The 23,426-nt window shown below is 39.9% G+C and overlaps 1 protein-coding gene across 5 annotated transcripts in view; it reads left to right on the forward strand.

Annotated features, from left to right (window-relative positions):
• Positions 1-19,060, forward strand: part of chst10 (carbohydrate sulfotransferase 10) — a 70,398-nt gene extending 51,338 nt beyond the window's left edge. Inside the window, exons 2-8 of one of the 5 annotated variants that reach the window (XM_089132279.1) lie at positions 7,305-7,421; positions 8,274-8,366; positions 8,568-8,702; positions 8,861-8,967; positions 9,098-9,332; positions 16,284-16,389; positions 17,841-19,060. In XM_089132279.1, coding sequence (XP_088988405.1) covers positions 8,606-8,702; positions 8,861-8,967; positions 9,098-9,332; positions 16,284-16,389; positions 17,841-18,390 — 1,095 coding nt within the window. In that variant the 5' untranslated portion in view covers positions 7,305-7,421; positions 8,274-8,366; positions 8,568-8,605 and the 3' untranslated portion in view covers positions 18,391-19,060. Of the gene's footprint in view, positions 1-7,304; positions 7,422-8,273; positions 8,367-8,567; positions 8,706-8,860; positions 8,968-9,097; positions 9,333-16,283; positions 16,390-17,840 lie in introns of all 5 variants that reach the window. The other 4 variants (XM_089132278.1, XM_039694712.2, XM_039694726.2 and 1 more) reach the window with 4 other exon arrangements.
• Positions 19,061-23,426: the final 4,366 nt, after the last annotated feature.

Here is a 23,426-nt window from a genome sequence, read left to right on the forward strand (position 1 = left end):
AAATATGTGATATAGTGATCAGCAAAATCTCCTCTCTTGCTGTTTTTTCTATTCAATTAACATGCTATGGTCATTAAATGGCTTTCCTGAGCTAAATGTAATGTTATGTGACATAATTGTTTTACTGCTGTTATATTGACCTCTTTCCATGGTTTAAAAACACTAATTGGTCGATATTATGTATACTTTCTAGCTGTAACGTTACCTTACCCTTGCCTGTTGCAATGTGAAAATGAGATAAATAATGGACACAAATGAAAAACATGAATTTGTTTATTTGATTTCATTCATTTATTTATTTATTGTTGCCAAATGGACAGATCTTTTTATAGTTTCCTCGTTAGCAAACGTTAGCCTAGCTAGCTTACTAAGCTATTTTCATAAATAACGTTAATCTGTAAGATCGTTTGTACCTTCATCTGTGACTGGAGGCCACTGCAGTCACAGATCAAACCAACAAGTCATTCTGCCTGGCTGTAGCTGTCATCGAGGGTGAGTTCGCGTTATCACCGAGGTTTGTTTACATACCGGTGCATATGTCTATATGCACCGGGGAAACAGCTCACTAATGGCGTCGCCACAAGATGGCAGCCTACACAGAACGCTCGTCGGATTCGTCTATTAAATCTAGATAAAAGTGTCACCTGCGGTTGTCTTCTTACGATGCACTTGGGGATTTACGATTACTCCAGAGCACTTGTAGTTCTACGAAGATTTTCAAGTGCTACTTAAGTTACGATGCTTTTGGGAAACACATGCTCTGTGCATTTTTACTAGGCCTATTTTATTTTTTAAGGCTTGAACGAGACGTCGATCCCCATCCCGCTGCTAGCTATTTCTAAGTGTTTGTAGGGAGTATGGAGCGCGCACTTGAGGCGCCGGTGCCATCACTCACATTTCCCTATCAACAGTGGAAACAACCTAAAATCTCCATCATTTATTAAAAATAATAATACATCAGTCGCAACTTATTTGTGTAAACTCACAACAACAAGAAAACTTGTAAAATAACGAGCTTTTGTAAAATAAAATATTTTACAAGTATTTCATGGTCTCTGTGAATTGGAGCGAATCTAAACAATGAACGGGAAAACAGTGTATAATCCTCACAATCATGCGAAATAGTCTTCATACAAAGATTATAAAAAATGTGTCCACGAAAAAACAATAACCCTGTCGTATAAGGCGCAATTACAGCGGATATGGAGATGTTTGCAGGCAGCCTACACTGAATGATTTAGAAAAGACTAGTTTATTAACAATTAAAATGCTTCGTTATTTTTTTTCAAGACATTTATTTTAGCCTACTTTTGCGACAAGTTTTATCCATGCGCTTGAGCGCGGAATATTTAGCCTGAACCCATGATTGATAATTGCTTAAATTAATGACTACTAATCTAGTAAAATCTTTAGTCTGGCAACTCTAATTAATATCCTACATTTAATATTTGACATTATTTAATTAATGTCCAGCTCTTTACATTAAAGTTGACTTAGCATTATTAGTTAATTAATTAATAAAATGATAATAAAATGGTAATGCCAGGCATCGGAACAAGACGAGAGTCAACATCAGGAAGGCTTTCAACAAACGGAGAGATCTCCGGGCGGTCTGCTCTAGGGCTCAAACGGGTCCTATACAAAGTAATAACTTATATTGTTCATGAACGTGTTTCCATATAATACAATCATGAGTGGAGACAGTAAGCACATAAAACAGTTCAACATGGAGATCGATGGAAACAAAAAACAAAGTTTTCTACTACCCCTGTTTTCCCCTCACACACAGACATAAGTGTGTAATTTACTCAAATGCCTTTCCTTTCATATATTTTAAATGACTTGCAGATTTATAACTGTATTAACAGTTAAACCCCCTGTAGTAACAAAAGATGTGTTGACAAAAAGCAACGCATTCTCACCCCAAGGCGTCACCTTTGACCATGCTTCAATATTTGACGTTTTAGGCGCCCTTTAGCGTCACTTACATGACGCGATCCTACGGCGTCATCTAACTGACGCTAAAGGAAAGCGTCATTTAGAGGACGCGGTTAGGTTTAGGTGTGGGGTGGGGGTAGGGTACACGCGATCCTAGGGCGTCATCTAACTGACGCTAAAGGGCGCCTAAAGCGTCAGATATTGAAGCATGTCCAAATTCTTCCCAAGGCGTCAGTTAGGTGACGCCTTGGGAGTGAGAATGGGCTGCAAAAAGATGCTCCTTTGGTTATGAACAGCTCGTGCAAACATGCGTGTATGTGTGTGTTCCAAGCGTGCCGCACAAGCCCTCAAAAGTGAAGCCAAAACGTCTCGATCGCCCCCCCTGTGACCGGACCTATAGACCATTTCACAAGATGTAAACAACACTGGTCCAGAAGCACTTCCTGTTTCAGTTTGTAACGGTTTTCTTTATTTCACATGTAAAGAAAACATCTTAAAGATGATTCAGTTTTAAATGTTCTGTTGGTTGTATTTTATCCCAGCTTTTATGTAGTGTTAAAAAACTGAAACAGGAAGTGCTTCTGGACCAGTGTTGTTTACATCTTGTGAAATGGCCTCCCCATGTTATTCAATGGGACGCGAGACCAACTAAACAATTAAATTACACTTCACATATTCCTTTTCCAAAGATAGTTTCTGTCATTTACTGTAGTTTCTATCACGTTGATGTAATTTCAAGTGTTCGTTTTTAAAATAAGTTTGTTTTTAAGAAGTAACGTTAGAAGAAGAGAAATGTTTTCATTTTCATTTCATTTTAAACCACAAACTACTGAGTATGTTTTGGACATTATTTAACCGTGTCAAAGACGAACAAAATTTTTAGAATAACAACATTTCTTGCTCCAAGTTTTAGGGGTGCTGAGCTCCTTTTTAGGGGTGCTGAAGCACCCCTAAAAAGGGGCTAGCCTCGCCCATGTTTTTAGTTAGTTATGTGATGATAAAATAACGGCGCTCTGACATCATGATTGACAGCTGTGATTGACAGGTTCTCTGTGCGAGGTAGTCACTGAAGCACCAGCGGACTTTTTTTTAATAACGTTGATTATGTGGTTAGTAGTTGTATTTACCTTATTTTAACGAGGTTCTGCAATCAGCAGACATCATTGTAGAAGAACGAAGCAGACAGATTTCGCCGGCTTTACTTCCTGCTCACGACTGCGCATGACTGGTCCCGAAACACGCAAGTGCGCAGACTCAAGTTCCAAGATGTCAGCATCATATCGAGACACTGGCGGCTTCAGTTCTCTCTGATGGAAAAGAGCGAAGGGGCGTCGTCCATCTTTTTTTACAGTCTATGGTGTGTTCCAAGAGTTTCGCTTGCCGCCAGAGGGGGCGTAGTTCTGCAAAAACTCAGATACTTGCGTTTTGCACCTTTAAGGGACAAGATAGGATATTACTTGCCTGATCTGATTAAAACAATAATGTGTGTGTGTGTGAGGCGTGATTGAACAATGGAGACATAAAAACATACTCTGTCCTTATACAGGAAATTATTCAAACTGGAATATATATATTTGTGTACATTTGCAATATAACACAACATTGTGCTTTTGTCAAACTGTAACCTACAACTGTCACGCAAACAAAATCTCTCTCTCTCTCGCTGCCATCTTTTGGACATTCATCATGTTGCATTGGTTTTAATTTCTTGTCCTCGAACAGAGCCCTAATCTGTTTATATTTCAGTCACACATTCTACATTGATTAAAAAAGAAAAAATCAAATGTGTTTTTATTTTATACAGAAATAAATTATTAAATTATTAGAAATAAATTATTAAATTAATTATTATTAATAAATTTATAATTCAGCTGAGAATAAAGTTAATGTTCAAAATTTAAGAAAAACAAATATATATGATCTGAAATATAGCACATTCATTTTAAATTCATTCAGGTTCAATTACCAAAAATACAATCTTAATTTAATTTAAAGTAAATAATAAATCTAAAATATATGGGTTGTATGCATATTTTGTAAAAAAAAAAAAAAAAGATATATATCCAGAAAGACAAGGCCTTAAACTTTAACAGGGGTGCAACTCTTATCACTGCAACAAAACATAGTCACACAGACAAGTCAAGCCACTTACATTTTAGATGCAATATTGACTTTTTTTCTGTTTCAGCAGAGAAAATAGTTAAACAAAGATCACAGCGAACCATCGCGCAACTGTGATGATCTGCAGCTGTAGTGCCCTCGAGAGCCACTGGAGGGCACTATCTTCCCATGTTATGTTTCCCCATGGACTCTTTGGGGCTGTTTACACCTGGCCACTTCATGCGTTTTCTCAGATCGGATAGATATCGGATTTCTCAAAACGATTCTATTTACACCTGGCCACATAAATGTGTTTTTGCAAAATGGATATAAGTCCGATCTTCAATTCCCGCGCTATACAGATTTAAAGAAGTGCACGTCACCGAAAGCAATAGATATGAGCTGAATTTTATTGATCATCGGCTAATTTCAAAATCAGCAAAGACAGCAATAAGAGAGCGGCAACAGTCCTGGTAAGATTATTTAGTTTATTTAGGCTACTTTTAATGAAGATGTGTTAAGCGTCTGCGACTTAAAGGTTCTATATGTAACTATTTTTATAAAATGAATCCTTTTTTTATTGCCTGTGTTTGAAGGGGTTGTAATCACACATTGCAACGAACCACTTTTCGGGTTTTGCCATTACCTCTGAAGGCCAATATTCTTATTTATATGCGAGGTCTCCGGGTCGGATTTCCTGCGAAATCCATCAGAAGTGACGTGCATGCGCGCTCCCGAGTCCCGAGCCTCTCTATCCTACAGTCTATCATGCGAACAACGGCACTTCAGCTGACGACATGGAGTCTGATAACCCCCCAAAACGTCCTGCCTCCAGCACAACACAGACTCCAACACAAACTCCACATAAATATAAAAAACAAAAAAAGTTTTATCTGCTCAAGCTCGTCAGGCAAAACGTGAATCTGATCGACTCCGGACGAAAACGCGGATCAACATAGTAAACTCAAGTGAAATAACAAGGTAAACTACAACATTACATGAATACAAAATAATGTTCCAGGATAACATTAGTATAACATTTAGTATGTAACTTATTTTATTTACTAGATCTAACGTACTGACTAATGTCGTCATCCCACTACCATATTGTTTATACACATTTCCAGACACGTTCAGTACAGTATTGTTACTTCCAACGATCTTACTGATACACTGAAACTGTTCAGTTTAGTTCACTAACCGTTTTCATTATCATATTATACATTCACCTATGTTGACATTGCTGATTGTGAAAGATACACGAATAGTTAAATGCAGTTTATTGTAACATTATGACCATGGTATGAGCACAGAGCATTACTTCAATGTAGGTAAAAGTAGGCTATTATTGTACCTGCAGTGGGAGTTTACATTAGTTTCCAGCATGTGTGATAATTTCGCGTTGCGTTGAAAGTCTCCGTGTGGCTGGTAGTGAATGATTGCTCGCTCTTGAGATTGAGCACGAGCACGAGCGCTCTTGTTGCATTCTGAAACATCACCGCTAGAGGTCGCTAAACGTTGCATACTGCACCTTTAATTACTTTCACTTCGATTTGCAAATGATTGCGGCGCGTTGGCTTGATAGGCGTTCAGCTGCTCATCTGAGGTGATGCGTGTTGCAGTAGCGTCGTCATATATGAAAAATTTACATATGTGGTTTCAACAACTAGATGCATTTACACTTGTCCAGTTTCGTCTGGAATGCGGCCCAGACCACCTCCTGAAGTGGTTTGAGCGATCGGATTTAAATCCGTCTCAGATGCGTTTCGGGGGCATTTACACCTGGTCTTTTCACGATCGGATAGCTATACGATCAAAATAAACGCATGAAGTGGCCAGGTGTAAACGGCCCCTTAATGTTTTATTATATTCAGCTGTTTGTCATTACCTGTGATTGAGTTCCTTATTTAAACCTGAATTTTCCCTGTGTCCTTTGTGAAGTCTTTTTACACTGTATGCGTACATGTCTGAGCGTTCTGTTTCTCCGGACTCTGGACCTTTGCCTGTATCCTGGATTGTTTGCGAACCTGTGCTGCCTGCCTCAACCATAGCCTGTTTTTCACCACGATTTACTTTATTGCCCCTTTTTTAACTGTTTGCCTGAGTGTCTGCTTGTGTTTCAAGCTATAATAAAGTTCTGCACATGGATCTGACTGTCTCTGTCTGTACGTTATAGCATCTCAAAGCAATGTTTTTTCTCATTACTGAATGATTCACCATTTTGAACGAATGAATCCATGACTCGTTCATTAAAGGGGTCATATAATGCCATTTTTGTACTTGTAAGTTAATATTAATGTTTAGGGTCGAAATAAATACTTTGTAATAAACTTTTATTAAAAATTCTCTATTTTACTAAAAATTCACTATTTTTTAAGATGGCTCCTGTCTGTATACACGAAGTGAACTGTCTTCATAAAGTATCTTCTTATTAAACGGTCTGTACACTTACAAAGTTCTCAATGCTTCGTTTTGCATGTATGGAGCCTCATTATGTTACTGCGTTAGTGTGGGGCTATTTTGAGCCTTGTTAGTGGTATAAACTAGCGATTTCTTTTTACTTAGTCATATGCCCCCATTACTAGCATTATACGCTAAACAGTTTTTAGAGATAAAACTCTTTACATTCGATTATCATGAAAACAAATCTCAGAGAACGGTTGACTATGTACCGATGTTTTATTAGACCAAAGGTTCATTGTTCGCCGGAGTTGTCCTGTAACAAACTTACGTGACTAAAACGTGACTAAAATGTTAATTTTACCACACATTATGCTATTGAATGACTTTAGAAGTCTTGGAATATAGTATAAAAACTTGATTGTGCTTTACAAGTTTTATGCCTTTAGTGGGGCTTAACAAAATAACACAATAGGCTACTATGCAGAATATCGGACGTCACTGAGAAGCTGCAGCCGTGGCGGGAGGATTTTAAGTGTTGCGGCCCGCCACGGGAGAATGAATGTAGCGGAAACACTGCAATGTTCTTGCATACATGTTTTTGTCTCTGTTTTTCTTTTCCTTTTTTTCTTTTCTTTTGCTTACTGTTGTTCTGCCTACCTTGTATATACTCCATGTACGTCTTTCTCTCTTTTGTATGTATACATAATTCACTGATCTCTTATTTTTGAATAAATTATGTTTTGTTAACTTGCAATAAAAAAAAGAAAAGAAAATTAAGTGTCACCAAGCCAGAGGCTACAGTTTTTATAAGTAATAAAAAATAACTATAGTTAAAAACTTACACTTGCTTGTCTTAATCACAGAGACAAGAATGCAACTGATGCGTCTGAAATAAGTGTGCCAAAGAGGAGGATGAGGCTTTGGGCACGGCTGGATACATGCAGATCTTCCTGGTTGACCTCTGTTGCTTCACAGAGCTGGTGAGAAGCACCCAGTGTGATATACTGTAATGCTAAATCAAAGAAAATACATTTGAATAACTTAAAATTAGTGCTGGGCAACAATTAATCACATTCAGTGTGTGAGGATGCTGGAGGTGGAGATTTATAGCCTTTTCTCACAGCACTTGATATAATTAAACTTAGCAATTTGATGGCGGATCCGGAATGGTTCAAACGACAATCACTAGTGACAACAGATTCACCCGCTTTAAAATGCAAAAGACTTTGTTCGGACTTCGGAGTGGCTACAGACAAAAGAGACTGCAACCGGCCCATGCGAAAACAAGGATAGCTATATATTGGAAGGACATTACATGTAGTCACTTAATTCTGACGTTGTTAACATTAACAATTTGAGAAGTATAATTTGCACAGTTTTGCGTGATATGATAACTTATAAGCGACTGTTAGATTTAATTAGTGCGATTTACTGCAATGTCAGAACCACAACAAAGGTGGATGTTTCTTACAGTTCAGATGACATTTTCTGGTGAAAATTCTTATGTTGGTCATACTTCCAAAAATAATAATCTGTGATTGTGAATGCCAGTATCCACACTGGCACGGTGACTTACATCCTCACAGTCTCCTCAAACAATGTGTTCTTATGCGCTGTGTTCGGTGTTGTGTGCGGTGTTGCAGTACAACTCACATAAAAAGCTGATAATTCGCGAATGACTGCAATTGCAGATTTTGAACACAGATGGCGACAAAGAGGAAAAATGCTGGATTGTAGCTTTAAGAATTTATATATATATATATATATATATATAAAATGTACAGTAGCCTGGCTACATCAAGCTGTTTGGTCTGCGAACTCTTCATTGACAGGGCTCAATCCGAGGGGCGGGATAAACGGTGGTCTTTCAAATTCTCTCTGCACACAATTGGATAGCGCTACAACCTATCAGAGCAACGAAGAAGGTGACGTAGTCAGTGGAGCAAGTTGATATATTAAACTTTTACCGTATCCAGTCCATTAGCTGTCAACATTGAACATTGAAAATAAGGGAGATTTCCCAGAATCCATCCCCAAAATAAGTTTTTTTTTTGTTTTGTTTTTTACATCAAAAAGATGACATAGTTACTCTTTATATTCTCAACCCAAATATGTTTTTATTGTAGGACTTTTTTTTTTTTTTTTGCCTGTCGATGTGCTAATAATGCGTCGTCATTGGTTGCTGGTTGGTGCTTGTGGCTGGGTGCTACTCATCCTTATGTTCGTCACCAAGTTCATCAACTTCAGCTTCAGAATACCAGGTGGTATGTGTATCACATTATGTCAGCATTTCCATGTAGTGAAATTGGTTAAAAGTGTCTACCTATATTGCATTTGTCATTTAAAAAGTCCCACAACATACATTTTATATTCACTGCCCATAAGGCACTCTGAAAGTTTCCCCTCAATATATTTCCAGACTTTGTAGGAAGGACAGACATGTTTGTTTGGGCCATGCCATCTGTTACAACGAAACATCCTTCTGTCCAGTGGCCAGACAAGGGAGCATCACAGCCATATATATTGGTGAGTCAGTTTCCCTGTGTACATTGGGTTCACTTATTTGCTTAATTCAAAAACTACTTGAATTTTTAAGAGTTATATATTATCTGTTTTTGGGTGTCATGTATATGTGCATGTGTGTTGTGACTATTAGTCCTCAGTTAGTCCCTCTGTGGTGGAGCCCATAGACTGGCAGTCAGTGAATGAGAAGCGTTTGGAGCTGTTAACAACTGTTTGCAGAAATTCATCTCTTTGGAACCTCACCCACACAACTGTGCGCAAGTTTGTCTTGGACCGCATTTTTGTGTGTGACAAGCACAAGATTCTCTTCTGTCAGACACCCAAAGTTGGAAACACACAGTGGAAGAAGGTTCTAATTGTCCTGAATGGTGAGAAATGTCTTTAGGTTAAGTAACTTTTGATAAATCAAAAATGAACCAAAAATAAACCATAATAAACCAAATTAGACCTGTAAAATTACCCTTACCATAAATAACCAAATTAGACCTGTTAATTAATTGTAAAAATAATAATTCAAACATCTCGGTTACGTATGGTAACCCTCGTTCCCTGAGTAGAGAAAGGAGACCTCTCGTCAGAGGAGTTTCCAACGAATTGGGATCACGCTAGGGAGACCAACTGCTTTCTAGGGAATTAAAACGAACCAATAAATATTGGCATGCTGGATTTGCATTCCGCGTCCCGCCTACCAATGCGGGTATAAAAGCGGAAGCCAACACACACACATTTTGCTTTACGCTGAGGAGCCGGAAAGTGTCCAGTCCTCCGCGAAGGTACAGCAAACATGGCGACGGGACGAGACGTCTCCATTCCCTACTCGGGGAACGAGGGTTTCCATACGTAACCGAGACGTTCCCTTTCGTATGGGAACTCCTACGTCTCGTCAGAGGAGTTTCCAACAAATTGGGATCCCAAATAAAACGCCATGGTGCTTGCCCCTTCCAGCACCCAGCTGAGCTACCTGCCAAGCAGTTTCTTAGTTTCTTTCGGGTGGGAGCTAGCTAGGAAGAAATCACACTGCTGTTCTGCAAGACCAGCTCAGTGGATTTGGATAACACTGGGGAAACGTGCCCAATCTGTAGGAGGGAACGTTGTGGAGCCCCTGGACCGTCCGAAGCTAGGCACTGGAATACACATATGTACAAGCCCGTAGGGTAGTGAAACATACAGGAGTCCTAGAAGTAGTCCCATCCCGTAGGTTGGGAGCGTACTCAGCAAGGACGACAGAATGAATCTGTCGAGGGGAAGACACGGAGTTAGCCTGTAGGGTAGCTGGAACATGGAGAGTGGTCATGTGGAAACCACCGTGAAGGTAACCCAGTTTATAAACAACTTCTTATGAGAGGTAATAGACCTGGCACTGGGCGATCCGCCTTGCCTGGTGCCGGAGTGTGATGGAGGAACTCAAGAGGTTAGCCGTTTCTTGGGGAACCAACAGAGCAAAAAAGCACATGGATCCGGGTCATAAGGCGGGAGTGGCACAGCAAGCCGACAGAACCTATTGCCTTGCGCTACTGGCCATAGCGAGTAAGCGGGAAGAAACCGGTTCAACACATAAGCTATAAAACCGGGCAAACGTGTTAGGTGTCACCCAGAGATTAGGTGTCACCCAGAGGCGACTTGTGCCAGCGCCCAGGAGGAAGCGACACTCCTAGTGGAGTGAGCCATCAACCTGGATGGGCAAGGCACGTCCTGGGATTCATAAGCCTGGACGATAGCATCCACTAACCCATAGGTTCTCAAAGTGTGACCCGCGGGCCAATGGCGGCCCGCCAAAACATTTCTGGCGGCCCGTGATAACGTCTGATAACATCTGTAAAACTGTTAAAACTGAACGTTGTTTGAAAAAATGAATATCTCCGTTTAGTGGTGTTTAGCGGCATCTATAGGCATACGCGGTAATTACATGGTCCGACAGACCGATTTCATTTGACCTCACTCCCAAGGCCATAAACGGAACAGTGGTTGTCTAAACAGGAATAGGAATCGTGGCCAACCGAAACCAGCATCACAAATCCCATTGCAATTTAAAAGGGTATGTTGACCAAGTAATCAATATTCAGTCTTAATGTCTTAAGTCTTAATGTCAAGCTTATTAATAGCCGCATTTTCATTACCTTTAAAAATTTTGATGGGCACGAACACTTGCATTTTCCTATCAACAGTGGAAACAACTTAAAGGGGTCATGAACTGGCTTTTAAAATGTTATTATATTGTTGTCTGAGGTCAACTTAAGACGTTCGCTTGGTTTTTGCATTCAAAAACATCAAAATGAATAAGTAATAGGCTATTTTGTACCCAAGTTGTGAGCCTTCCTGAAAAACGGTCGGTTTTTATGGGCGTGTCGCACTGAAGACTTGGAAATAAACGCCCACTGCTGTGAGTGGATAAAAGTTTTGCATATTATAATGAGTTTAACTCACCCGTCGGTGTATGTGGGGGAAAACGTCCAATGTTGTCAAATGGCAACCGGATTTGCCCATACATGTTCAACCAAGAGTCCGTGTGTTGCACAAATCCTGTCAGATCCAATATAGACGGCACAGCACGTTCTTTACTCTTAATCGGTCTGCAAATCCAATCTTGTTTACAAAACAATCCTCAGTGAAATGAAGCGAACAGACGACGATGTTTTACCTCATCAGTTGGAACGTCATTAAAAATAAAGTTTATCCATGAAGTCCTATTGGAATCCAGAGGAAGCTTATGCAGCAACTGTTTTCTTCCACAACCAGGCACTGCACACAATATTCTGTATTGCTCGTTAGATCGATCCGGTTTGTCATCACGAGGTAGGCATGTATGTTAGGCTACTTAGCTATGCGTGTAATGCGCGAATCGGTGGGCGGGGCTAAACCGGCTGTTGAAGTAGGTGTTGATCTTCTTCTGCGGGGGTGGTGTTTTAACCCCTTTGACGTCATAGTTTCCCCCTTTTCAAAACGAGACGTTTTCAGAGGCTGGTGTAAATAAAAGCTTTTATTGGACTAACAGGTCGTTTTCAGTTCTGAAACTTACAGGATATTCTTATAATATGATAACCTCTTAGATATCAAAAGCTCAAGGAAAATTTGATTTCTCAGTTCATCACCCCTTTATATAGTCTATCATTTCTGGTCATACAAAAAATAATAATGCATTATTTAACTCATAATAACAAGAAAATGTTGTGTTTTTGTAAAATAAAATAAAACAATCAGTAAGCTAAACGCTTTCATGATCTCCGTGAACTGGAGCGTGAGAACTGAAACAAAATATAGCCTATGTAAGTTAAAGCTTGAAACGTCCACTTTAAAACGAACAAACTCGAATCGAAAGCAAATACCTGATTATGTAATCCGTATGAAAGGTGCATTTCTCTCTAAAAGCACATCTTCTTAACAGTGAAGATGGAGATATGTTTTTAGCTGACACTTAGAAAACAATAGTTTATTAATAAACAATTAAAATGCCTCGATGTTTTTTCAGACGCATTTATTATCATTATTTATTATCAGCCTATTATCATTAGCCTATCATTAGCCTAACTCATCTATAAATCAGGCTAGATCAGACACAGGCTATGGCTCTTCTCATTCATCACTGGGGAAAAAATATAAATTCCAGGTTCTAATTTGGCCTTATAAAACCAGTAAAATCGACGTGTTTTCCATATTAATTTGTGAGTATTTAAAATGTTTAATAAAAAGTCATTTAAACAAAAATCTGAAAAGTCTGTCGATATTTACTGTTTTTGCGCAGCAGTTGGTGTAGGCAGTTCAAATTAAAATTGTGCTCAACTTTGCGTTTTAAAAAAACAACAACCGTTAATTTTTCGTTTTTCAGTTACGGGTTAAAAAAGATAAATAATAATATGCAAATCTGCAATAATGGGAACGCGACTGACAAGCAATGATATATATGAATAATCTCTCTCAAGATTTTCACAAGTTTTGCCAGGTTTAGCCTCAGTTGAATTAAAATGCGTTTATTGCAACTAATGTAAACTGTAGAGATACAACTTGGTCATAAAAATTTTTCAAATGGGATTTTCTATTCAGTTTTTTTTCTTTTTCTCCCCCGCCCCATTGGCGGCCCTCAGTTCAATGTTGAGTTCCTAAATTGGCCCTCACCTATCAAAACTTTGAGAACGCCTGCACTAGCCAGTGGGCTAACCTCTACTCTATATCATTTAGGGTTTAAAGGGGGGCCTCTGAAGCACTCTCAGCATTTGGGCTAAGTCCCAAGATTTAACCTTCTAGCACCCTTAAGGAAACTGATGATCAGGTTGTGCTTCCCTAACGACTTCCCGTCAATCATATCATGATGGGCAGCTATTGCGGCAACATACACTTTGAGTGTGGAGGGAGACGGCCTTCACTCCAACCCGTCTTGTCGGATGGAAAGCACGACACTGATTGGGCAAGTTCGGGGGTCTTCCTGGCGGGAAGAGGACCAAAAGACAAACAGGTTCCACTTCAACGCATAGAGGCGCCTCATCTGTGGTAGGCCATCTAGAACCTCTGCGTCCCATCCAGGGACCAGACATGGAGTTTCCACAGGTCTGGACGCGGGTGCCATAGAGTGCCCCGTCTCTGAGAAAGCAGGTCCTCCCTCAGAGGAATGGGCCAGGGAGGTGCTGTCATGAGGATCATGAATTCTGGGAACCAGGTCCAGTTGGGCCAGTACGGCACAACTAGAAAGATCTGTTCCTCGTCCTCCCTGACTTTGCACAGTGTCTGTGCGAGAAGGCTCAATGGGGGATACTCATATTTGCGTAGGCTCCGGGGCCAGCTGTGTGCCAGTGCATGCATGTCGAGAGATCCTCCGGTCAGGGAGTAAAACAACTGGCAATGGATCGTGTCCGGAGAGGCTCCGAATCTGAGCGGCTCCGAAGACTCGCCATATCAGTTGGACCACCTGGGGATGGAGTCGCCATTCTCCCGGATGGGGCAGTTGCTGTGAGCACAGTTGAGATGTGAACGGCACGAAGCGACCTCAGAAACTTCTGACTGCATAGGAGGAGATGGCGGCAAGTCGCGACATAAGACGGGAGCGTAGACCACCTTGATTATTGATGTATGCTACGGCCGCAGTGCTGTCCGAATGGACCAGTACTTGCTTGTGACGAAGCAACCCCTTGAGGCGGCACAAGGCTAAACGTACGGCTTGCAACTGCTCAAAACATGCAGATCCAGGTTTGGTCGTAACCCACCGCCTTTCTTGGGTACAATGAACTAAGGGCTGTAAAACCCAGACTTCATCTCGGCTGGAGGGACCAGCTCAATTGTGTCCTTCACCAGCAGGGCAACAATCTCTGTCCTCAGGACAGGGGCGTCACCACTCCGCACTTGGGTGAAGGACACCCCTGTACCTGGGAGGCTGGCGGGAAAACTGAATTGCATTGCTGAACCGGATGGTGCGAATGAGCCACCTGGACGGTCTTGGAAGTGCTAGCCAGGCTTCGAGAGATGGCACTGGCATCTGAACGCTGGGGTAAGGGGAATGAGAGCGGCGAGGCAACGTGGCGGCACACACTGTCATTCGGGCACTCTTGGAAGGAGGAAAACTGACACTGTGTTCTGAATACACGCGACGAGACGCTGCGAAACGTGATAAAAGGTATCTTTTCCATGTTAATCAGAGTTTTTGTCCTAACCAGACGCGACGGCGACACACAAAGTTTCTAATTTAGAAACGGTTCCTATTTCTGCGACGTCGCGGCTGACAGAATGAAGAAATTACACTGGTTATGAGTACACATTATTTATTTTTACTTAAAAATAGGTCACTGTGCCACAAGCAATAACGGATAATTTACCTCAGATTTTGAAAGCATATAATATAGCGTTCAAAATGAATTCTATGCAAACATACAACTGAACTTCATAACAAAATTAGTCAATGTGTATATTTTGTTAATGTTTTGATTTTTTATAATGTTACTTCTTGATTTGATTATGTCCTTACCCATTTCCAATGCGAGTGCTGGCCAGCAGTGCATGCTCACACACTGTTCTGAATGTGTGGCGTCGTACAGTCGCGTCGCTTCTAGTGTGGACAGACACACTTGCTGTCGCTGGAATTTTATCGCGTCGCGTGTAGTTAGGACACGGTGTGAGATTGACGAGGCAATTGAGTGTTGTCCTAGACTGCCAGTCTCGACCATAGGTGACCCAGAGGAAATGGAAACTGTTCTTTTATTGACAAGTTTGGCTTTACCCTGCCCTCTTCCAGGGGAAGGAGAGGTGCAGAGGCACCCTCCTGAAGAGCAGTCACCACGAGGGGTGGCCCGTCTCAGGGTCACTTACTTAGGCTGGCCAGGGGCGGAGGCGGCGGCAGGAAGGCGCCCTTGAGGACAAGCAGCCGGAGGCGGGGCAGCCATTGCCCACTTCCAAGGCATGATGTGTTTTATCACCTCCAACTGCTTCTGAGCGGTGGAGAACTGTTGGGCAAGTTCTCCACCACATCGGCGAAGAGGCCACCCTGGGATATGGGAGGAGTGCGGTGACTTTCGTCTCCGTCACCGTGCGCAACTCTTGGAGCACCCCTGGGTCAGCACTACCCTCCTGTATGTCACAGAGCACCTGGACCTGGTGGACCTGCAGGAGCTCCATGGCATGCAGGGCAGAGGCAGCCTCTCCACACGCAGTGTAGGCCTTTCCAGTCAGACTGGAAGAGAACCTACAAGCAAATGAGACAGCGATCGTGACCATCAGCCGGAGGCAGAAGTTGACCGCATCCAGAAACACACGAGTGAAACGTCATCCTGAAAAGGATGCGAACTTCACTCTTGTTGCTCTTTCAGAGCAAAACGCTCTCTTTATTGTGTCGAGGCACACAGGGACCAAACGTGGCAACACAGCGGGGAAACTGCAAGCCCACTGCGTGCACTCAACGGATTACCTGCTGTGACAACAGCTCTTTTAAAAAAGGCAGATCGCATGTAGAAACTGCTGGCAACCGGGAGATCGCGAAGATCGCTAAAGCGATCAATCACACCTACACAGAGAGGTCTTTAGAGAAACAGCAGACTTATTGAGTATGAAGATAAAGATAATCTTGAAGCTCATCACTCAGAGGATACTTAGTTCGGCTCTGAAGCTAATAGAAAAATGTTTGTGCGTTCGCTTCCGCTTTTATACCCACATTGGTAGGCGGGACGCGGAATGCAAATCCCGCATGCCAATACTTATTGGCTCGTTTTAATTCACTCGTAGGCAGTTGGTCTCCCTAGCATGATCCCAATTTGTTGCAAACTCCTCCGACGAGACGTAGGAGTTCCCATACGAAATTCCCATACGTATATCTTTCTTGAACTTCAACATTTTTTGTGTTTCAGGAAAGTTCTCGAAGGTTGAAGCTATTCCAGAGAACATGGTTCATGATCATGAAAGAAATGGCTTACCTCGCCTATCCTCTATGACTGACACAGAAATCCATCAAAGGTTTACATAAGTTCACCTTACAAAAAATTACTGTTTCTTGGGATTTTTTTTTTTACTAAAAAGGGATCAACAATCAACATTAGTATTGATAGCTTGATTAGCTAGCCAGTCAGGTTTAGATTCCATCATTTTCAGTGGGATTGGCAAAATTCAGTTTTAATTTTTACAATTTTTTTTCTAGAAATATTTTTATGCTACATTTTCTTCACTTGGAAATGCGTTCCAATCGCCATTGTGAAGACTCTCTATTCGTTCCGGTGAAATCCCAAAACAAAATGCACAGAAACGTGTCCCTGCTTGATATACAACCACTGATTAACATTTCTGTGAGAAATGAGGGGTTCTGATGAGAAAAAAAAAAAAAAAACCTATATGAGTACGGATTAGAAAAGTTCTGCCACCCACTAGCCCATGGAAGATTTTATTAAATGGCAAATTAAACCCAATGTACTATTGAAATAGATTTCTGGAATCTGGACATCGTAATGTTATTTTTTTTCCGAAGATTGTTATTGTACACATATACAGTTTATCTTAGCATTCTATAGCAACCTCCTCCTTCCCACACATTTGTCCCACCTACTTTAAAAACAAAATTACACCACTGGTTAGAGATGTGAGTTGGTTTGCTCAAGTTTTATTCTTTCTTTTTTTAATTCCCAACTGTACATTGACTAGGAATGAAATGGCTAGAATTTATTCACACTTCTACTATTGAATCCAATGTATCATCAATGCTCAGATTCGCCTCCATGGTGCTGTCAGTACGATTGCAGTCTGTGAGGTATAATAAACGCTATTGGTTATTCATTTGAAAAAGGGGAAGATCCATTCAATACGTCCCACCTTAGCTGCCTTTTTCAGTGGAAATGATGTCCATGTATCATACAAAGCTGTGCACTTCAGTGGACCTTTAAAATCATAGCAAATGGATAATTACAAAAAAACGTTAATGGTTTCGGTGACAAAGTTTGCGTATTATTGTTGTTAAACAGAAAAAGTATAAAATGACAAACATCTGTAAACCTCACCTCTGTAACCTTCTTGAACTCAGCAGGTGAAATATGGAAGGAGGAGCTTTATGATCAAGGTTGACTTTTATGTTGCATGAAGAAGGGGCATTGCTCTGAAATATTACATACAATGTTTTAATTAATGAAACTTGAACTTGTTTGAACAATGTTTTAATTGAACTTGTCCATCCCTCAGGACACAATTGTAAAATTTGTATATTAATATATTCTGTTTTCATCATTTTAATGCATAGTTTATTATTATAAAAAACAAAAATATTGAGTAATGGGGTGTGAGTACATTCTCTCTTATTTATAATTTAAGAATTGTACAGATTGCTGTTTTCACAATTAATGGCAAGTAATATTGTGCCATGTTTTGTTACATTTCTGATAAGATACTGTTATACTGAACTTGCTTTATTTTTTGGTTCACAGATTGAATACCTATTTCAAGTTTTTTATTGTCCGAGACCCATTTGAGCGCCTCATATCTGCGTTCAAGGACAAGTTTGTGAAGAACCCAAGATTTGAACCCTGGTACAAACATGACATTGCCCCAGCCATCATTCGCAAATATCGCAAAAGTCATGATGATGATGGTGAAAGTGTGGGTCTTCAGTTTGAAGACTTTGTTCGGTACTTAGGTGACAAGTCAGGAAGACAACACTTGGACAGGCAGTTTGGTGACCACATTATTCACTGGCTGACATATGCTGAGCTGTGTGCTCCTTGTGATATTTCCTACAATGTCGTTGGACACCATGAGACTCTGGAATTTGATGCTCCTTATATTTTAAAAGCTGCTGGTATTGCTGACCTGGTGTCATACCCCAATATCCCACCAGGGATAACTCACTACAATCACACCAAGGTGGAACGCTATTTTACTGGAATCAGCCAACGAGATGTTCGTCGCCTCTATGCTTACTACCAGGGAGATTTCAGCCTGTTTGATTACCAGAGACCTGCCTTCTTATTGGACTGATGTAGAGATGTCCTGCTATTTTTAGCCTATTTTTTATGGATCTCTTGGACCTTTTAGCTTACTGATAAAAATGTGGTTGCCTCAAAAATAGAACTCAACTGCCTGCCCTACATGATCGTGCAAATATTGTTCTTTTGCACTTATCTGAGACATAATTGGTTACTTTACACACACACAGATATATATATATATATGTGTGTGTGTGTGTGTGTGTGTGTGCGCGTGTGTGTGTGTGTGTGTGTGTGTGTGTGTGTGTGTGTGTGTGTGTGTGTGTGTGTGTGTGTATTTATATGATGTTTGGATTTGGCTTGGTCAGAGATCTGCACTAGAGGTAACTTCAACCTTAAATTACTAGGATCCAACAGTGCAACAGTAAAGTTTATCATTATGTTTTGTCTTTAATTTGTTTTTAATACTTTTCACTGGTTTTAGAGTCTAACTTTGATGGTAATTTCTGTATTTGCCATATAAATTAAGTGCCATAGTAGGCTAATCAGAAGTTTTAATGGATCCCATTAACTGATTTTCAGACAAAGTATATACTATATTATAAAATAGTATTTAAAAAAGTTAAGTTCAAATATTGACAATATTTTTGACTCATTGTGTTTTTCTTTTTTAATACCAGTTTACCTTTGTACCCATTTACCAAAATAAAGTGTCCTCTCTATCACCTCTCCATTAATAAGAATATTCATTAATAATAATATCAAGAATGTTCAAAACATTTTATTCTTAAAGTATGGTAGTACATAAAATCTTAATTTGATCTTAATGTTCAGTTTCATTTTGGCCTAGATCAGCCTTTATCTAGAAACTAACCTTATATACACTATAAACTTTAAAATATACTTTTCAAATATTTTTCTATTTTACAAAGCTACCTTTAAATCAGATTATGATTAGCAGAATAGCTCAACGCCATGATAAAAGTAATTTTTGGTGGGCAAATATTTATCCCCGTATATATGTAGAGCAACAGTGCATTGTCATGGATCTACAATGAAGATCCATAAGAATGCACTGTTGCATGTGGAGAATTTTGTGCTCAATATTTGCATATAGTGGTATTAGAGGAATATTCTATGTTCAATTCATTATGATTTGGGATCTAGAGATCTTACAAGAAAAAAAAATATTTTAAAGTGCACTTTAATGAACTTTGCATATCAATAAAAGGTCAAAAAAATTGTTTTGTGGTCAAAAGGGTTGTCAACGTTCCTTTATGAACCTTTTTTAAAATTGACTGGAGGTGGATTTTATAATTATCTGAGGCCTGTGGTCTAAGAACATGTTGATCATGCACACAGATGTAACTTACACAGCTTCAAAATCAAGCTTTGACACTTTAAGTCAAGTCAAGTCAAGTCACATTTATTTATATAGCGCTTTTCACAATACAGATTGTATCAAAGCAGCTTCACAGTGATAACATGTAAGTAGCACAACACAGATCAACAACATTGCTAAACACTAAATAAATAACCCCAACTGAGCAAGCTCAAAGCAAGCCAAAAGCAAGGCGACAGTGGCAAGGAACCAAACTCCATCAGATTGGATGGAGAAAAAACCTTGGGAGAACCCAGGCTCAGTCGGGGGCCAGTTCTCCTCTGGCTTACATTCATATTGTTTAAATATAAATATTAAATATAAATATTGTTTATGAATCAAACGGCGCCATAACATATCGCAGGCGTTGAGTCGTCTCATCACAGGCGTTGAGTCGTCTCATCACAGGCGTTGGGGCATCCGAAATCCCCGTGAGAGGCTGGACACAAAACTGGACCTGACGAACGCCATTTTTCTCGGGACAAGCGTCCCGAGATAACAGCAGAAAGGCAGATGGGAAATAATTAGCATAGCTGATGTTCATAATGATTTCCGTTATAACTCACAAACTCTCCGTAACCCGAACTCTCCGCAACCCAACCATACGCGCCGACCCGTTTGTCTAAAAGGCTGTCGAGCCCCACTGGTGCGTTAAGCAGTTTCAGTGGCAAACGGTTCCGTATGGCATAACAGAGGACTAGAAGGTAAGCATTATGTGAATGCTTGACTAAAGAGATGCGTCTTTAATCTAGTTTTGAACTGTGTCAGCGAGTCAGAGGCTCGGACCGTATCAGGAAGGCCATTCCAGAGTTTTGGAGCTAAATGCGAGAACGCCCTCCCTCCTTTACTGGACTTCGATATCCTAGGAATGACCAGAAGCCTTGAATTTAGTGATCTTAAGGAACGCGGTGGATTGTAGGGCGAAAGAAGGTCCGTTAAGTACATAGGTGCTAAACCATTTAGGGCTTTATAGGTCAGTAGCAGTACTTTGTAGTTGATGCGGAACTTAATAGGTAACCAGTGTAGAGATGATAAAATCGGTGTTATATGATCATATTTTCTTGACCTAGTAAGAACTCTAGCAGCTGCATTTTGTACTAACTGTAGCTTGTTTATTGAGGATGCAGGACAACCAGCTAATAAAGCATTACAGTAATCTAGTCTCGAGGTCATGAATGCGTGAACTAATTTTTCTGCATCAGAAATAGATAGCATGTTACGCAGCTTAGCAATGTTTCTAAGGTGGAAAAAGGCTGTTCTTGTAACATATGAAATATGATCTTCGAAAGACAAGTTGCGGTCTAGTATAACACCCAGGTCTTTTACTGTTGTGGATAAAGTAACAGGACATCCGTCTATATTAAAGTTGTATTGTGAGAGGTTTTGTGAGTAGTTTTTTGGACCAATAAGTAATACCTCCGTTTTATCTGAATTTAATAGCAGGAAATTACGCGTCATCCAGCATTTTATATCTTTGAGACACTCTGTCATTTTAGATGAGTTAGTGTTTTCATCTGGTCGTGATGAAATATATAATTGAGTGTCGTCAGCGTAACAGTGGAAATTAATTCCATGTTTTCTTATAATATTACCAAGTGGCAGCATATATATTGAGAATAGCAGAGGGCCTAAAACCGATCCTTGCGGTACTCCATAGTCTACTGACGTTATCTTTGATTTTTTCCCATTTAAACAGACAAAATGAGAACGGTCCGATAAGTACGATCTAAACCAGCTTAATGCCTGTCCCTGGACACCGGTGAAGTTTTGTAGTCGATCCAAGAGTATTATATGATCTATAGTGTCGAACGCAGCGCTAAGATCAAGTAGGACTAGTATTGAGATACAGCCTTGGTCAGAAGCTAAAAGTAAATCATTTGTAATTTTAACTAGCGCAGTTTCTGTACTATGATGCGGTCTGAATCCTGACTGGAATTTTTCATAGATATCATTTTCTTGCAAAAAAGAGCACAATTGAGCGGACACTACTTTTTCAAGTATTTTGGACATAAATGGAAGATTTGAAATGGGTCTGTAATTTGCCAAGTTATTTGGATCTAATTGCGGTTTCTTAATGAGCGGTTTTATTACAGCCAGCTTGTATATTTTTGGGACATGACCTAAAGATAAAGACGAGTTAATAATATTGAGGAGAGGCTCTTCCACTACAGGTAATAGTTCTTTCAGTAGTTTAGTGGGTATTGGATCTAATAAACAAGTTGTTGGTTTAGATGCAATGATAAGTTTATTTAGCTCCTCCTGTCCTATCGTTGTAAAGCGGTTTAGTTGTTCTAGAGGGTCCATAATTGAAGCTGAATCATAAGACACCATAGCGGATTGTACATTTATAATTTTGTTTCGGATGCTTTCTATTTTCGCGTTGAAGTAATTCATAAAATCATTACTACTAAACTGTAAAGGTATATTTTGCTCTGGTGATGTCTGTTTATTTGTTAGTCTAGCCACGGTGTTAAATAAAAACCTTGGATTATTTTGGTTATTTTCGATTAGTTTGCGGAGATGCTCAGCCCTGGCTGTTTTTAGTGTCTTTTTATAACGTGACATACTGTCTTTCCACGCGATTCTAAAGACCTCTAAATTAGTTTGTTTCCATTTACGCTCTAAGTTGCGAGTTTCTCTCTTGATAGCATGTGTAGCACTGTTGTACCATGGTGCTTTAATTTTCTCTCGAACCTTTTTTAATCTAATTGGCGCAACAATATCTAATGTACTAGTAAGAATGGTGCTTAAACTGCTAGTCATTTCCTCTAATTCATCTGTTTGTTTGGGTTCACTGAGCAGCTTAGATAGATCAGGTAAGCTATTTGAGAATCCATCTATAGTGGTTGGAAGGATTGTTCTGCCTGGTCTATAACGTGGCGCAACATGACATATTTCAGCAGTACGTATTATACAAGTCACCATGTAATGATCAGTGACATCATCGCTTTGCGGTATAATATCTATATCAGTTGGATCGGTTCCATATGATATAATTAAATCTAGTGTATGATTTAGACGATGAGTGGGACCACTGACGTTTTGTTTGACCCCAAAGGAGTTTAATAAATCTGTAAACGCAGCCCCTAAAGCATCATTTGTATTATCTACGTGTATGTTAAAATCTCCAGCAATTATTGCTTTATCGACATTTACCAATAGATCCGAGAGAAAGTCTGCGAACTCTTTTAGGAATTCAGCATATGGCCCTGGAGGTCTATATACAGTAGCCAGGGCTAGAGATAATATAGATTTCCTTCTTACATCTAAGAGCGTAACATTTAGCACAAGTACTTCAAATGAATTAAACCTGTGACCTGTTTTCTGAGTAATATTAAAAATATCTTTATAGATTGTTGCAACACCGCCGCCACGACCGATCAGACGAGGCTCATGTTTATAACAGTATCCTGGCGGAGTAGATTCGTTTAGACCGAAATACTCATTTGGTTTAAGCCAGGTTTCAGTAAGGCATAGAACATCGAAGTTATTGTCTGTGACCATTTCATTTACGATAACCGCCTTAGGTGTGAGCGATCTAATGTTTAGGAGACCTAGCTTTAGAAATTGTTTTTGTTGACTGATATTTAGATTTTCTGGTTTAATTACAATAAGATTTTTGCTAGATCCTACACTAGATTTATTGTTTGGCTTCACTAAACGAGGAATAGACACAGTTTCTATATAATGTTCCACACTATGCATAT

The sequence above is a fragment of the Pimephales promelas genome, chromosome 6 (genome assembly GCF_988280905.1).
Source record: "Pimephales promelas chromosome 6, fPimPro1.hap1.1, whole genome shotgun sequence".
NCBI classification, from domain to species: Eukaryota; Metazoa; Chordata; class Actinopteri; order Cypriniformes; family Leuciscidae; genus Pimephales; species Pimephales promelas.